This window comes from Jaculus jaculus, chromosome 7 (genome assembly GCF_020740685.1).
Source record: "Jaculus jaculus isolate mJacJac1 chromosome 7, mJacJac1.mat.Y.cur, whole genome shotgun sequence".
Lineage (NCBI taxonomy): Eukaryota > Metazoa > Chordata > Mammalia > Rodentia > Dipodidae > Jaculus > Jaculus jaculus.
The window spans coordinates 117,559,819-117,576,610 of NC_059108.1; the positions used below are offsets into that span (position 1 = coordinate 117,559,819).

At 38.3% G+C, this 16,792-nt stretch overlaps 1 protein-coding gene across 2 annotated transcripts in view; it reads right to left on the reverse strand.

Annotated features, from left to right (window-relative positions):
* Kcnh5 (potassium voltage-gated channel subfamily H member 5) overlaps positions 1-16,792 on the reverse strand; it is a 307,625-nt gene that overhangs the window by 110,869 nt on the left and 179,964 nt on the right. For both annotated transcript variants that reach the window (XM_045154767.1, XM_045154768.1), the window contains one exon: positions 1,766-1,965. In XM_045154767.1, the coding sequence (XP_045010702.1) occupies positions 1,766-1,965 (200 nt within the window). The remainder of the gene's footprint in view (positions 1-1,765; positions 1,966-16,792) is intronic.

The window sequence follows — 16,792 nt, forward strand, 5'->3', positions numbered from 1 at the left end:
CACTCTAAACGAATTCCAGATGCATGTGCCACTTTGTGCATATGGCTTTATGTGGGTACTGGAGAATCAAACCTGCATCCTTGGGCTTTGTAGGCAAGTGCCTTAACTGCTGAGCCATCACTCCAGCCCAGAGATTATTTTTTTTCATTTTATCTTTTTGTTGCCTTAATAAGTCTTTGATTTTTTTTTCTTTGGATCCCTTCCCCACTAACCACATATTAACTCAGGTATGTATTAATCAAATTCTGTAGAAATGTAGTTGGCATTTCTTTTTCTTCTGTGCTCATATGTAACAATCCAGGTGACCATTTACTAGGAAATTGATCCGCCATGTAGCTATCTGGGTTTCTTGTGTCCACTCCCTCTGCCCGCTGTGGATCAGCCCTTAGATTTCATATCCATTTATCAATGCTCCTCGAACCTCTGTCCTCACACACCCGCTCCAGCTTGAAATTACTTACTTGTGCTTTGTAATTCCCCTACACAAACATCTACTTTGACCATCTGTGATTTTTGTTTGGTATCAAAATATACTTGTTGAGCAGGTCTTAAAAAAACAGACATAAGTCAACACCATAAGGTTAAAAATAAATTTGTTGAAAATGACAAGGGAGGTATTTTGCCATTTGCCTGCTATAGTGCCACCCTATATTTATAATCCACTATATTTTATGTGGATCAGATGGGTATAGAAAGTAAAATCTTTAAAAACAATTTATTTTACCTGTTGTAAGGAAGATTTTAGATACTTCTTTGCCCAAATAAAAGACAAATGGCAAAACAAAACAAAAAACAATGAAAAAATACTTCAAGCCGGGCGTGGTGGCACACGCCTTTAATCCCAGCACCCGGGAGGCAGAGGTAGGAAGACTGCGTTGAGTTCAAGGCCACCCTGAGACTCCATAGTGAATTCCAGGTCAGCCTGGGCTAGAGTGAGACCCTACCAAGGCCACCCTGAGACTCCATAGTGAATTCCAGGTCAGCCTGGGCTAGAGTGAGACCCTACCTCGAAAAACAAAACAAAACAAAAAACAATGAAAAGACAAGTGGAAAAAAACTTAAATGCATAAACCACACCACCACTAGGAATACCTACAGCCCCACTGAAGAGCGTCCCCAACAAAATGGGGCTGGGATGAGGGAAAAGAGGGTACCAACACATGATTATCCATATGAAATATGTTGTTAATAATAATAATAATAAACATTTTTTTAAAAGCAGGTACATGAGAAGCCAAGGAAGAAATTAGAAATAATGGATGACTAGACGAGGAAAGTAATCCTTTTCCTATGTATGTGTAAGACCCAGAGGGAAAATTAAGAACTGCAAGATATTTTCTAATATATGTGAAAAGGGGGAGAAATTTCAAGATAAGATAGAATAGAAGACACATAAATGTTTCATTTATAGCAGAGAAGTTTCTTCCTAATTCTAACATGGAAAGATTCAAAGGAGAAATCAAGATATACCAGGAGAAATGACAGCCGTCATGAATTAAGGACAATCTGACATATTTTTTAGTGGCAATGAGGTGTTCTGGGGACAGTCATAAGTTGTTTTCAAGAACTGAATTTTCTCAATTGAATATCATAACTGGTACTAATTGATGCTTAATGATTAATGATAATTAATCACTCAATAAATATGATGAATTGAAGTGTCACATAACACAGAGTAGCATTTATGAAGCAATTGTGTGAGAAAGTTGCATGCATCTAACATGTAGTTAAACAGAATATCAATAATGGTAGCCATGAACCATACCTTCTCTGTGTCGATGCCTTTTGACATGGACCATGTTGAAACAATATAATCCATGACTCGTTCACTAAGGCCTTTGGGGACCTGATAGAGTTTCAGAAAGTCCCGAACATTATTCAGCATTTCGTGGTATCGGTTGGTGTTGGCATACATTTGCTGGAAAATTGTGGTGACATTTCCAAAAATAGTTGCATAAAGAAGAGCTGAAAGAGAAGAAATCATGAATAGAGAACAAATGGCTAAGGTAAAAATAAAATAAAATTGGCTAAATCAGTGACTAGTATGACAGAAATGTCTTTATAAACTGACAGAGGTTAATGGATACTAAGCTCTGCCTAGACTGCCTGGCACCTGGTATTCTCTTGGGAAATTTTACCTTCAGAACAATCATCATAAACTCTGGGACCATCTCTACTCTATATCACATGGTCCACCATGAGAGTGGTGATTCAAAATTTTATAAAGGATCAGATGATGCTAAATTATACTTTTACTAAGAAATTCTAGCCTCATGATTAAAATTTTTCTCCAGCCTTGTCCTCCTGAGTGAAGCCTAATCAATTTTAAATTTGCCAGGAATTAATGATCTTGCTTAGAAATGCATGTTCCTTCCTACTGTTTATACCTGCCAGCTTTTGGAGTACTTCTTTGGTTATAAATATTTTTTGACAGAACATCAGAACAAATTAAAGGGTTCCATTTTGAAAATGTGTGTAGATAAACAGGCATGGAATTAAAAGCTGATATAAAATTTTGAGAAGGTCTGAAGTTAGTAGAATTAACATATATATATAATGTCTTCTCTATGGTGCAGAGAAGGGTTTTGATCCAGTCATTATAAGAGTAAAGACAGCTGATGACCATTGTGATTACATACACAGGACCATGAATGGGAATGACTGTTACCCAATTCTAACTACTCTCTGGGACTACTAAAGCTACTAATTCAGACATGCTATGGCAAAATTTTTTCAAAGTGTAAATGTTCAACTAAACTGAATATGCATCCAATCTTCCATCAAACAATCCAAACCTCATTCACTTCCTGATTAGCAGGAAGAGCTTTTGCAAAGCAGACAGCACTTGACTCACTGCAATTCCCAGTAAACACCGTGTTTAGCAACTACAGCACTTCCACAAACATTCCACAAATAAACAGAATAGCTACCGAAGGTGGTGGTTTGAGTCAGGTGTCCCCCATAAACTTAGGTGTTCTGAATGCTAGGTTCCCAGCTGATGGAGATTTGGGAATTAACACCTCCTGGAGGCAGTGTATTGTTGGGGGGGAGGCTTATGGGTGTTACAGCCAGTTCCCCATGCCAGTGTTTGGCACACTCTCCAGTTGCTATTGTCCACATTATGTTGGCCAGGGAGTGATGCTACCCTCTGCTCATGCCATCGTTTTCCCCTGCCATCATGGAGCTTCCCCCTCGAGTCCATAAGCCAAAATAAACCCTTTTTTTCCCACAAGCTGCTCTTGGTCGGGCGACTTCTGCCAGCAATGTGAAAGGACTGCAACAGTGAAGCTGTGTGATCATGCCCATCCTTCCACCTCCAAGAATTTCAAAAATTACACCTTGAAACAAAGTATGAGCCACTTCATTTTACAGTTTCGTCAGCCAAATCCCCATATTCCATGGAAATAATACAGTGCCAGGTTTATGAAGCAATTAAAGATTATTTTTCTGATATGTTGACTTACAGTTAAGAAAGGGGAGGGGAGCAGGAGAAGAAGGGAATATGCTCAGTTTTATACACACTTGCATAAAAATTGCCTTGGATAAGCCATATCACTTTGGGTAAATGATTTGGTGTCTTCCTCTGAGTCTAAATCATTTGACCGTCACAACAGAAAGCTATTACATTATAAATGCTTAATCAGCTTTTCTGCTCCTACTTGGGGATATGGTTACCAGAGCAGGATAACTTTTAAGGTAAGTGGTATTTTGTTAAAACTAGGGAGAAAGACAGTATTAAATTTCTCAACTGGGTCTTTAAATTTTTGAAAATTCATATATAGAAACAAAACAATTAGAAGTAATCACTGACTTAGACTTAACATCCCCATTCCAGGGGATGAATTTCCATTTAAGAAAGAAAAAACAGGCCGGGCGTGGTGGTGCACCCCTTTCATCCCAGCACTTGGGAGGCAGAGGTAGGGGGATCACTGTGAGTTTAGACCATCCTGAGACTACATAGTAAATTCCAGGTCAGCCTGAGCTAGAGTGAGACCATACCTTAAAAAAACAAAAAAAAAAAAAAAAAAAAAAAAGAGAGAGAGAGAGAAAGAAAGGAAAACAAAACAGAAATATAAACTAATTTGTGATAGAAGAATCATCTAAAACATGCAATCAGATGTTTTCAGAAAAGAGAAATGAGGGAGAATGAATGCTTTAAAAAGAATGAATGTTTTAGTGGTTAATAAGATATTCTGTAATAATTACTGTTTGACATAATGCCCAGTTGTTATAACATGTCAGTCAACATTATAGAGCTGTCTATTGTTTTAGCTTTCTAAAAGGCTTCTAATATGTTGCATTTGTGAGATGTCTTATTACTACCTTTGAGTATAACAAATTTCCACACAGAGGCAAACCAAGGTGGCAGGAGAGTGACGTCTCCCACAGAAATATCAAGTTAAATATCTATTCACACCAAAACCACCACTGCAAGAGCTAAGGACACCAGGCAAGAGATCACACTACTTAGTTTTAGGTTAGTAAGAAAAGACACATTAAGGAAACAGAAAGGAATGACTTTCTCAGGACATCTCCACCAACTCTAGGAAGGTCAGTGTACAGTAACATTTCTTCTACTTTTAGGAAGAGCTGGAGAATAAATGTAGGCCTAAGATTTAGAAACTTGAAACAGGCCTTCCATGGTAAAACCAAGCCCTTCAGAGCCCTTGGACCCAGTCCTAAGGCAGAAGGTCTAGGCCTATGTCAGTGATATGGACTGGGAGTAAGGTAACTTTTTTTTCCAGGTAGTTAGCTAGGGACACAGGCCAAAAAAACACAGCTGGTTCTTCCCAAATTGCTTTCTAAACTTTTCCAAAGAGCCCTTTCTGAGTCTACACTCACCTCTCAGTCCCACTAAATTTCAGGTCCTTCATATATATTTGAACTTGGCAATGAGGCTCATCCCCATTGGATGCCTATTTTTCTTTTTTAAAAAAAGGCCTATTCCAAGTTGCCTGCATGCCAAAAGAAACACAGAGGAGTTATTGTTGTGGGAAACAAAGTATAGGTAAATGTTGTACTTTATGAGAGCTTTCGGTCAGCTCCTCCACTATGAAGTACAGCATGAGATGGAATTCTGTGGATTCTGATCAAAGATCAATAACCTGAGATGAGGTCTCTGGACTTACTCCAGCCCTACACAGAACGCCTACCCTTTTATAGGCATCCTTCCCTTCTAGTCCATTCTAATGCATAAGCCAGTATTAAACTTGGGCCTATGGTACCCTATAGTGCTCCACCCATGGACTTGTGATAAGCCTGAGCTTAGGGTCCCATTAGTGCTGAAATGCAGCAATGACCACAGACTCAGAGAAAACAAACAGTCTGCTTAGAATCTCTAGGACAAGTAAAAACAAAACTAGATTATGACAACTGGAACTTACAGCTCATCCTTCAATGCCCAGACATCATTGTATGGCAACAAGCGTCAAGAACTTTCAGGCAACAATGTCCATACCTAGTAGACAAAACTAAACACCAACAACTGACAATCAACAGCTACAAACTCATAGAATTTTAAAATGCCTTTAAGGAAACTGAACAGGTTTCAAGGAAACACAGAGAAACAATTCAGTATTATATCAAAGAAGCTTAAGAGAAATATTGAAGTAATTTAAAAACTAATAATAGTAATCTTTGAGCTGAAAAATACATGAATTGAACTTTCTAAGAAACAGTAGAAGACATAAATAGATTTAACAGAAGAAATAATCCATAAGCTCAATCAAGGGCTAATGGAAAATACAGTCAGAGCAGAGCATACAAAGGATTGGAGGAAGCATGGGGGATCTTTAGGACAGAATTAAGACAGCAAATATTAGGTTAGTAGACTCAAGACTGCCATGGGTAAGCTTACTCCAAAAGACCATAACACAAAGCTTTACAAATGCAAAAATTATACTAATATACTAGTACAGAAATGGCAAAGGTCAGCATGATCAATTCCATTCACCCAAGTGTATCCCAAGTTATAATATGATACAGTTCTCAGAAAGGTTAAATATGAGGAGATTACTGAAATAGCAGGAAGAGAGAAAGAAAAAGATTAGTACCACAATTGCCTACCCTCAATATAAACCTCATAGGCAAGAAATATCAGGAAGAGATTTGTTTTTCACATACTGGAAATAAATAGAACAAAACTACTAATAAAAAAGGCTATATCCAGGAAAGCTTTTCTCCAGAAATAAAAAAGAGTTAAAGACATTCTCAGACAAACAAAAGGGGCTGAATTTACAACCACCTGGTCTGTCCTACAAGAAATGCTAAAAGTTCTTTAAGCTGAAAGGAAGATGCTGTCAAAAGAAAACACTGGAAGATTTAAAAAAAAAAAAAAAACTGTTGATAAGAGTAAATCCACACACTCAGAATGCCCCAACACTGTAATCAATTTATGCCTAGCAAACAAACTAAAACACAAAACTATTAAAATAATAGGTATGTTAATATGCTGAGATAGACAATATGGAAAAATATAAAATAGGACATCAAAATTTCAAAATGTGGGGATGAGTAGATACAAATGTAGAGGCTTTCTGTTAATTCCAGGTCAGCCTGGACCAGAGTAAGACCCTACCTTGAAAAAAAAAAAAAAAAAGAAAGAAAGAAAAGAAAAGGGGACAAACCAATAGTGCACCAAGGAAGTAATTCCCTTCATCACTCAGTTAGGTGAGGTTGACCTTCTGATCTGGTCAGAGAGTTTTGGATTGAAAGTTCTACCTGCACCTTCCATATCAGGGTGTGTTGCTAAAGAAACATCACTGGGAAAGAATAGTTAAAAACCCACACCACCAAAGAATGCATACTGACTTTTTAATTTTTCAAAAATATTTCAGGGCTGGGGTAATAGCTTAGTAGTTAATGTGTTTGCCTGTGAAGCTTAAGGACCACGGTTCAATTCCCCAGGATCCATATAAGCCAGATGCACAAGGGGGCACAAGCATCTGGAGCTCATTTGCAGTGGCTGGAGGCCCTGACATGCCCATTTCTCTCTTTCGCTCTATCTGCCCCTTTCTCTCTCTCACAAATAAATAAGTAAATATACATTTATAAAAAATATTTCATTTTTTTATTTGCAAGCAGACAGAAAGAGAGACAGGAAGAGAAGAGAAGGGGAGGAGAGGGAGGGGAGAGGAGAGAAGAGGAGAGGCAAAGGGGAGGAAGGGAAGAGAGGAGGAGGGGAGGCGACAGGAGGGAAAGGGAAGGGAAGAGGAGGGAGGGGAAGGGAAAGGAAGAGAAGGGGCATGCCAGGGCCTCTATCCACTGCAAAAGAATTCCAGATGCATGTTCCACTTTGCACATTTGGCTTTATGTGGGTTCTAGGGAATCATACTTTGGTCATTGGGTTTTACAGGTAAGCACCTTAACTGCTGAACCACCTCTCAGCCCATGCTTCCTCTTTTCAATCTTATTTCCACATTTTCCTCTCCTTATCCCCTTTTCTTCACCTCCATAACTACAGCGTTCAACAACCTTTAAAATCTGGGGAACCAAATTGTATTCCAATTTACCTCTTCCACATACTTTTGCCACATCAGTCTTTTTCAATGTTAACACTAGTCCCCAGTGTAACTCACCCAATTCAAAGTAACTAAGATCCCAACATACTCCATGCCAGCCTTTCTTTTGTTTAGCCACCAGCTGTTACTGAAGTCAAATGCACCATTGTTCTTGATTTGCTACTATAACATCCACATAGCAGGAATGTCTCCAGCTTTGGTCACTTCTGCTTCTAGTATTCTACTCTGCCAATAAAAGAGGCTACACTTGGTTTCCTAGTCTTAGGATATAATTTCTGAACTACTTGCCTAAAAGCATAGTGGATAATAACATCATAAGATTTAAACAATGAAATTAAGTTAGAAAGAGTATTTCCTACGGCCTCAGCTCCATCCACATACATGTATGCATGCCCAGTGAAATTAGTTATGGTCTCACTGGATGAATGATGATGGTGACATAGAGCTATCTTTCAGAATAGTCCCAAATTCTGATATTGAATCTTATCTTTAAAATACAAAACAAGGAAACTAACATGGTGATATTTCAGACACAATAGCAGACCAGTATTTTGATAGAAATATCCCTATGCCTTTAAAATTATAAAATAAAAAGACTATTTTGCTTCAAGTCTAGTTTAACCAACTATAAAGTGAAAATATAGAATGAGACAATAATGGTTTTACTATGATTGAGAATAAAATATTATTTATCCTGCATGTGTACCATCTATTTTATTTTAAGGAAATACTTGAATTTGAAACCTACACAGCTTTGCTTTGCAGTAATAATTTGTGAAACCCATTTTACTAAACTATAGCACCAGAATATTAAACAACAAATTCAGAATGCAATTAAACTACTTATTTTTCATTGATTGACAGCATTGTTATCATTCTGGCATAATTCAACATGGAAGCATTAGTATAATAATTGAAACACCATTTTGCCAACAGTAGATGTATTGTGGATTCAAGATCCAAAGACTGACGTGGTACTGCCTACATCTAAATAAACTATTGGGGACACTAAGTCTGGCCCCCATGGAACAGTAGGAAACTTCTTATATGCTTGAAAAGTAGTGTCATAACCTTCCTTCTTGCTGGTTATCATTTTTGCATCCAAATCTTTGTTTGCACAGTTCCTTTCTGGTTGATTTCAAAATATGATCCTATTTTTTCACATCTTATGTGCATGTCTTTCTGTTACAAGACTTTAATGTTTCTCCTACCAAAAGGAGGAGGTCTGTTCCCTCTGATCTACACTGTATTTGTAACTTCCTGACCAGAAGATTGGAAGAGAGTTGATATTCAACTTTCAGAGCTAGACCTTCAGAAGATTTGTGGGTTTTACCTTCACTTTCTTGGGATGCTGCAATAAGACCATCAGCGTTAAGGAATTCCTGCTTGACTTGTCCTGGCCTATTTCACTCAACATCTTGTCTTCTATTTCTATCTGCTGTCTGTCACAAGTGATAGGATCTCATTCTTGACAGAGCATAATTGTGTGTGTATATACATATATGATATATGATATACATATATATATATCCATAGATAGATAGATATTACATACTCAGTTGAAGAACATTTAGGTTGATTCTATTCTGGGGCCAGTACGAATAGCACTGTCATAAAAATAAGAATGCAGGCTGGAAGGATGGCTTAGCGGTTAAGGCATTTGCCTGCAAACACAAATGACCCGGGTTCGATTCCCCAGGATCCTGTTAGCCAGATGCACAAGGGAGCACACGTGTCTGGAGTTTGTTTGTATTGGCTGGAGGTCCTGGTGTGCCCATTCTCTCTCTCCCTCTCTCTCTCTGTCTCTAATAAATAAAAATTTAAAAATATGGGCTGGAGAGATGGCTTAGCGGTTAAGCGCTTGCCTGTGAAGCCTAAAGACCCCGGTTCTAGGCTCGGTTCCCCAGGTCCCACATTAGCCAGATGCACAAGGGGGCGCACGTGTCTGGAGTTCGTTTGCAAAGGCTGGAAGCCCTGGCGCGCCCATTCTCTCTCTCTCCCTCTATCTGTCTTTCTCTCTGTGTCTGTTAATAAATTTTAAATAAAATTAAAAAAATATTTAAAAAAGAAAAATAAATATAACTCATATTGTAATTTACTAGGTAAAAATTTAATCTAAACTCATCAAAACAACATGCTTGGACCACATATGGATTTACAGAGTAAATGGGTATACTATTTGACCTAATTACATCACTGTTTAGAAAATTTAATGACATTATGAAATGAGCTCATAAAAACGTTCACTGAAGTATTTTTATGAAAAAACTAAAATGTCCCAAAATAAAAATTAGCTGACACAAGTGAGGACATGAGGACAAATAAAAACTAGAGGGCTGGAGAGATGGCTCAGCCTGCAAAGCCTGGGAACCCATGCTCAGCTCTCCAGGTCCCATCTAAGCCAGACCCACAAGGTGATACAGGTGCACAACAAGGTCACACGTGCACACATGGTACATGTGTCTGGAGTTTGAGTACAGCGGTTGGAGGCCTTGGTACGCCAACAGCCCGCCCCCCCCATAAAAAAAGGGGCAGTCTGTTGGGCTTGCCTCAAAAAATAAAAAGAAAATCATCCACTAAGATGGGATGACAGTGATTTCAAGGTCCAAATATGAAAAGAGTAATAGCACATTTAGAAAAATTACTAATTCTTTTACATGCTTCTCAGAGACACCTCCAAATCTGTGGGGAAGAGTGATTTATGGATGGACCTAGGAGTACAGCGACAAGTACATCCGTAACACGCTAACAGTTGTTGTCTTTGGCCAACAGGATGTGTGGTGTGTGGTTTTTTTTTTTTTTTCAGAAATTTAAAGTTAAAAAAAAATTTACAAAGTTTTATATATTACCTGGTTTTTAAAAATAAGAATTTATCACTTTGTTTAAAATAACAAAATAGGGCTGGAGGGATGGCTTAGTGGCTAAGGCATTTGACTGCAAAACTAAAGGTACTGAATTCAATTCTCCAGGACCCACGTAAACCAGATGCATAAAGGGGCACATGCATCTGGAATTTGTTTGCAGTGGCTGCAGGCCCTAGCGTGCCCATTCTCTCTCTTCCTCTCTCTGCCTCTTTCTCTCTCTCTCTCTCTCTCTCTCTCTAATAAATAAATAAAAATAAAGTTTAAAAAAAGAAAAAGTACCAAATTACATGTAGAAGTTATAAATACTATTAAATAGCAGTTAGTCAATTCACTGGTAACATTGATGAAGGAATGTTAAGAAGCCTGAGAGTGGGACTAGGAAATTAGCTCAGTTGGTAAGGTGATCGCCGCCCAAGAATGAGGAGCTGAATTCAATCTCCAGAAACCAAGTGAAAAACATTTTGGGATGGTGATGCATGTTTATAAACCAGGCCCTCTGGGCAGATGGAGACAGGGGTATCCCTGGGGCTCACTGGCCAGCCAGACTAGCCTAAATGGCAACCTCCAGGCCAATGAAAGACCCTGTCTCCAGAAACAAGGGACGGCATTCTTTAGAAACAACGCCCAATGTTGTCCTCTATCCTCCAAACACATATGCACACACCCCTGCACACACATATACATGCGCACATGTGTAGCACACATACATACACACACGCTTTAAAAAGCAGCCCAATGCAAGCCTTCACTTGTGCTTATTATGAACCTTATGGCCATTATCTCTTCAAATCCATATAATCAAACTCAGTCACTATATCCTCAGTATAAGTTGAATGAAACAAATTCACAAAATTAACCTGACCCAAGCCAGAGCTTGACAGCACTTCTGGCCATCTATGACACAACCTAACATTCCTGTCAACATTATGACTAGTACCATATGTAGTAATCTTTCTGCTACGCTGAAAGCCACTTACAGCCAATGCTGTTTAATACCACAGCCATGGCCTAAAGTTCTTCTGTTGAAATAGCAGATCTCCAAGAACTACCCTCAGAAACTAGCATGTAGATGAGGTGGGAACAGTGTGCTCCCCACTTAATGTTATGTGGCAAGAGGCGAACCTCCACTAAGCTGGGAATGATGCCGACAAGGAGGTGGTACTTCTATCATAATTGCCACTTTGCCAAAATTGCCGGTCAATGCAGCAGAAAAGAAAATTTATGACTATCTTTGTAATACAAAAGGAAAATTAGTGTTCCCTTTGCCTAGGCTGAAAAAGACAGCTTATTTCATCAGGACACATATCAACACTAATTGGACATTAATCTTTATTTTAATAAAAAAAGAATCAAGAAATTTGGATATATATTTGGTGTCAGAATGAAATGTCTAATTAGTGCATCTTGGAGGGCAAAGTGCCCAAAGAACATGAAGAATACAAATCTAACATTTATAGCATCTCATCACCATGTTCACAGTCTCTACCATTAAATCACTGCGACATCCAAACCCTCCATCACAGTCTAGTTAAGATGTTGTGCATTGCTTATAAAAGCAGTTTCCACTTTCAACTGGGCTCAGACACAAGGGACAGGTCACTGAACTCAGGAACATAAGCATGTCTTTAGCAGCTGACTTCCAACTCCTTTAAAGCACTGGAGAAAATACTAGGCTAGGTCCAGACATCCATCAAATTATCATCATATCCCTTCATCCTTTCTCATTTAAAAGCTAAAAGTAAGTTTTCAAACCAGATAAATAGTATTTGGGGTGAGTAGAGTGCAGGCATTCATTTTAGAGCTGGGGAAGAGAGATGAGCTATGATATATTTTCTTCTGTGGGCATTGCCTCTGTGTGTGAAATCTATAAACTTTTTGCACAGTGAAACACAAACCACCCCACAATTTTCACACTCTGTATCAGATCAAGCACACAGTTGCTCTCCTCTAATCCACCCTGGCTCCTCTTTCCAGGGATCCTCCTTATTAAATCTTGACTGAGTTTTTCATTCTTTCAGAATATCTTGAGATCATAGCTTTCTTTCCATTACCATCTCAGGATTTAGTCCTATTGCCCTATGGCCAGATTACCACAGCAGTTTCCTGGCTATTTTCACTCCCTCCCTCCAGCCCTTCCTCCCTCTCTCTCCTATTATGATACTGTCTTCATATAACTAATATGGGATAGTACCTAGCATAGTAATTTCTGCTTATTTTCTTCCTAAAAAATATTTACTCATAGCTTATGAATTAACGGCATTCTTGACAAAACCTTTATATGAGATCTACAGAATGGAGGAAAGTTTCTGTTTGCCAGACTCAGTACATTACATTTTTTTTTTTCAAAAGTGTATCACTTTCTTACCTAGACTCCTAGAAAGATGAAATTATATCCCTAACTTATTTTCTAACCAAATCAGAGCTTTTCCCATTGAATAAGTAAAGAAAAGTTATTTTAGCGTGGCTATGTAAGAAAAACAAGGTGTGAAGCTTTTCCTCCCCATAGAACAGCATTAGCACAACTCTATTGCTCAAGCTGCTTCATATGGAGAATAAATTATCCTACAATCTATTTGAAATCTCACGGACAACACAGCACTACACTTCTTGGGTCAATTTATTTCCTAAACATTTTAAGGGAGGGTCAACATCTGTTTCCTTCAAAATCACCAAGAGTTATGACAATGATCTTCAAGAAAGTGAGCTATCAACAGACTTACTAACATGAAATAATACATTATTTGGAGAAACAGAGCTAGTTTATGTAAAAACAGACTTACTGGATTATATGTACACAATCTAAGCTTTATTTGGAATTTTAGATATTTTATTTAGGCATTATATTTAGACATTAATTTTAGACATTATATTGAAGTGTCTGTGCATTGTCCAATAAGGTGTGGAGGGATTCCTTCATGCACTGATAATTCACTGCTTTGTAAACACAGTGCTAGGCAATATGGGAGATGCATAGATTTACAATTTCACATGCCTGTTTTCATTTTATAAACTAGTACTTGAAGGAATTCAGTTACAAAATTACATGATTATGAATTTCTTCATAGTCCTTAAAAGCGTTCAGACCAATGCTTTAGAACTATGACAAAATACCAACACAGTAAGAAGTCAGGTCTTTAAATAATACACTTGGCAAAACACTCTGAGAGGGCTAATAAGGTCAAGACTGAATGAGTTGACCTTACTTTCCCACTGGAACTGATCCACACAAACCTTATCATTGCTAACTTCCCATTACCCTTGACAACTTCCATTCTTCTTCTTTAAAGCACTACTCTCTCTTTGGCTTCTGCAACACACTCCTCAACTGACTCTTGTCTCTTCCTTTAGCTGAGATGCCCTCATCATCAGTTATTCAAAATTGGCAACTTTTGGGGAGCAGAATGTGCTCTGAATAGTTATTGTAGAGTAAGGAGTCTGCCCAAGGTTAACTTCAACCATCATCTTACCCTATTCCAATTCTTGCTGTATCCCTCTCTCCTGTTAAAAGAAGCCAAAGCCTATGGGTATCTGTGGGTATCTTATCACCTGCACCAGTTACAAGTACGTTCACAATCACTTTACTAGAATGAATGTGTCTCTCAAACTTCCCGATGTGATGCCTAGAAGAACTCATGTCACATTTCTCCCAGTCTAGAATGTTACTATTCCCAAAATTGCTTCTTAGATTCATCTGTATGAAGACAAAGTATAAAAACAAGGCTTGGAATCTGAAGCCACTGTTTTTTTCCTTGCTGGAACTGTATGCAGATTAATCAAGCAGACTTTGAGAATTTTAAATAGATAACAAATTCTGGAAAAAATATGGGAGAACATAAAAGTGTGTTTAAATAAGGCAAAATGAACTGGTCAAGGTGTAAAGGAATTTGATTTGATGGAACAGCCAACATCTGCAAGCTGCAGTCTATTGAAACATGGTCATAATTCTCTGTGATGGTAACAGATGTTTCTCTTTAAAAAAAACAGTTTTTGAATCAAGTAAATTTCATTAATGTTGCATATTAATTCTTTCTCTTGGAGAGTCCCAATTCACATTAGCATATCACAACAAATATTAGCATAACAAAAGCACAAAGGAGCCTTGCAGTAAAGACACCATTTTCCCACACTTATTTGTTTTTGGAACCTGTTTTGATCATTGCAAACCTGCAAACAGTGTGCAGATCTCTGTGGAAAACTACTTCACAACCCTCACAGTAGGCCAGAGGGAGCAGGTGCAGACATTAGCGCATATGGGAGGCTGGTACCTGCATCCCAGGGCGCTAATGCAGGCCAGCAACTGAGGAGCCTATTTTAGCAAATCCAACACTCCCTGAGCTATTGCTTCTTACACTGCCGATGATTGGCACTGAGAAGGGACTAGCCATGGATGGTAATGCCAACTACAAGCGAAGCACTATTAGGAGTGCTAGGTGGTAAGGCCCAGCTTGAATTTGACCCAGAACTACACAGTGAGAGAGATTAAGGAGAAGAACAGTATATGTAAATTAGAAGGGTTTATTTTTTTTTTTCTATTAAGCTGTTGGGTTTTTAGACTCCCCTGCTAATGTACTTTGGGGGTAGCATTCCATTATTAGGTCTTAAGTCAGTGTTTGATGCATAACAGATAAAAACAACTTATTTTGCAATTTTAGACAATTTGACGAGTGGAAAGAAACTAACGACAGATAAGCTGTCCAATCAGTAAGGTCTCTAGGAAGAGAGGTAGGATGAAAGTCTAGAGTACAGCAGAAGAGAAAAGTGAATGAGCCAAGAGGCATGAGGAAGAACCTATAGGACAAAGTGCTTGACATGGAGGGCTCTAACACAGCTACGTCCGTGCAGACTCGGAAAGCCTGCAGTCTCTCTCATGCTGCGCACCCACATGTTCAGTCTGTGCCACACCCTTGAGGTGAGTCTGGACCTTGTTCATCCTTCATGACAGTCACTTCATGGGTACTGTTAGCTTCTCTGCATAAAGTAAAATTTTTTATAGGCTAGAAACACTCTTCATCATGTATTTCCTGGCAATCTCATGCACTGATTAGAACACTACTTTAGGGGCTGGAGAAATGGCTTAGCAGTTAAGGTGATTGTTTGCAAAGCCAAAGGACTCAGGTTCGATTCTGCACCTAGATTTCATTACGGATCCAGGTTCGATTCCCTAGTACCCACATAAACCAGATACACAAAATGGCACATGCATCTGGAGTCCATTTGTAGTGGCTAGAGGCCCTGGTGTGCCCATTCTTTCTCTCTCTCTTTCTCCCTAATAAATAAAAATAAATGCTTTTAAAAAGAACACTACTTTAGCTCATATTAGTTTAACTATTGTTAAGCAAATGCTATGCATTATTGCATTTATGATGTGGACAATATCCTGACTTAATAATAATATCCCACCCTGTATTTAAACAAGACTGGCTCTTGTAAAATGTAATACCCAAGACAGTGTTATGTGCATGACAAAATATGACTATCCAATAAGAGGAATATATACATATTCATGTAGATAGATAGATAGATAGATAGATAGATAGATAGATAGATAGATATAAATATAGATAGATAGATATAGATATAGTGTGTGTGCATGTGTGTATGTGTTGAGAAAGAAAGATGAAAACTCTATCATCTGGAAACTTTAAAATAAGAATATGCTGCCTTACTTAAACTTCCTAGGAATGAAAGTTTAAGAAACCAAGTATTTTGATACCCAAACTTTTGACTTCTACCAGACAAAAATTAAAGCTTAGTTGTTTATGATCAGTATAGCCCATTGAAACCTACCAGAAATAGCACTGGTTTAAGGTTTCAAATAATGTAAGTCCTGATTTGAAAACTGCCTTCACATTTCCAGTTTTCAAGGCAGTATATGCCATGAAACACAGGGCATCCCCCTATATGATACGTTACTAAATCTTCTCTCTTACCAGCTACCACATTACCAGGTTTTATTCTCATCTAACATTTGGTCCCAAGTGCTCACCTTTTCAATAAATTATTGCTGCCAAGGTTTGACATGTATGGAATAAAGCCATATCAAGGTCATTCTAGTGGGCACATCATTGTGGCAGAAATGTCAACTATAATAAGCATGTGATATAAAAGATCTTTGGGGCTCTTGTCAGGCAGTGCATAACCTGACAGTAGGTGCAAACTGAACATGTACATGAAGACATCGGGTGACTGAGGCTGACAGCTGACGTTAACAATGCAAAGCAGTAATATGCCATCTAAGTTTCCCAGCTTTCCAAACTTACACATGCTTTCAATTCCTATCTAACCCTTCTTACAAACATTTGTTGGCCATTCCTTCAGGACTCAGCCTCTCCTTCCAATCTACATGACCACTGCACCAGCATAGGTCCTCACGTTTCTAAGATGAATTACTTCAATACCCCCTAATGG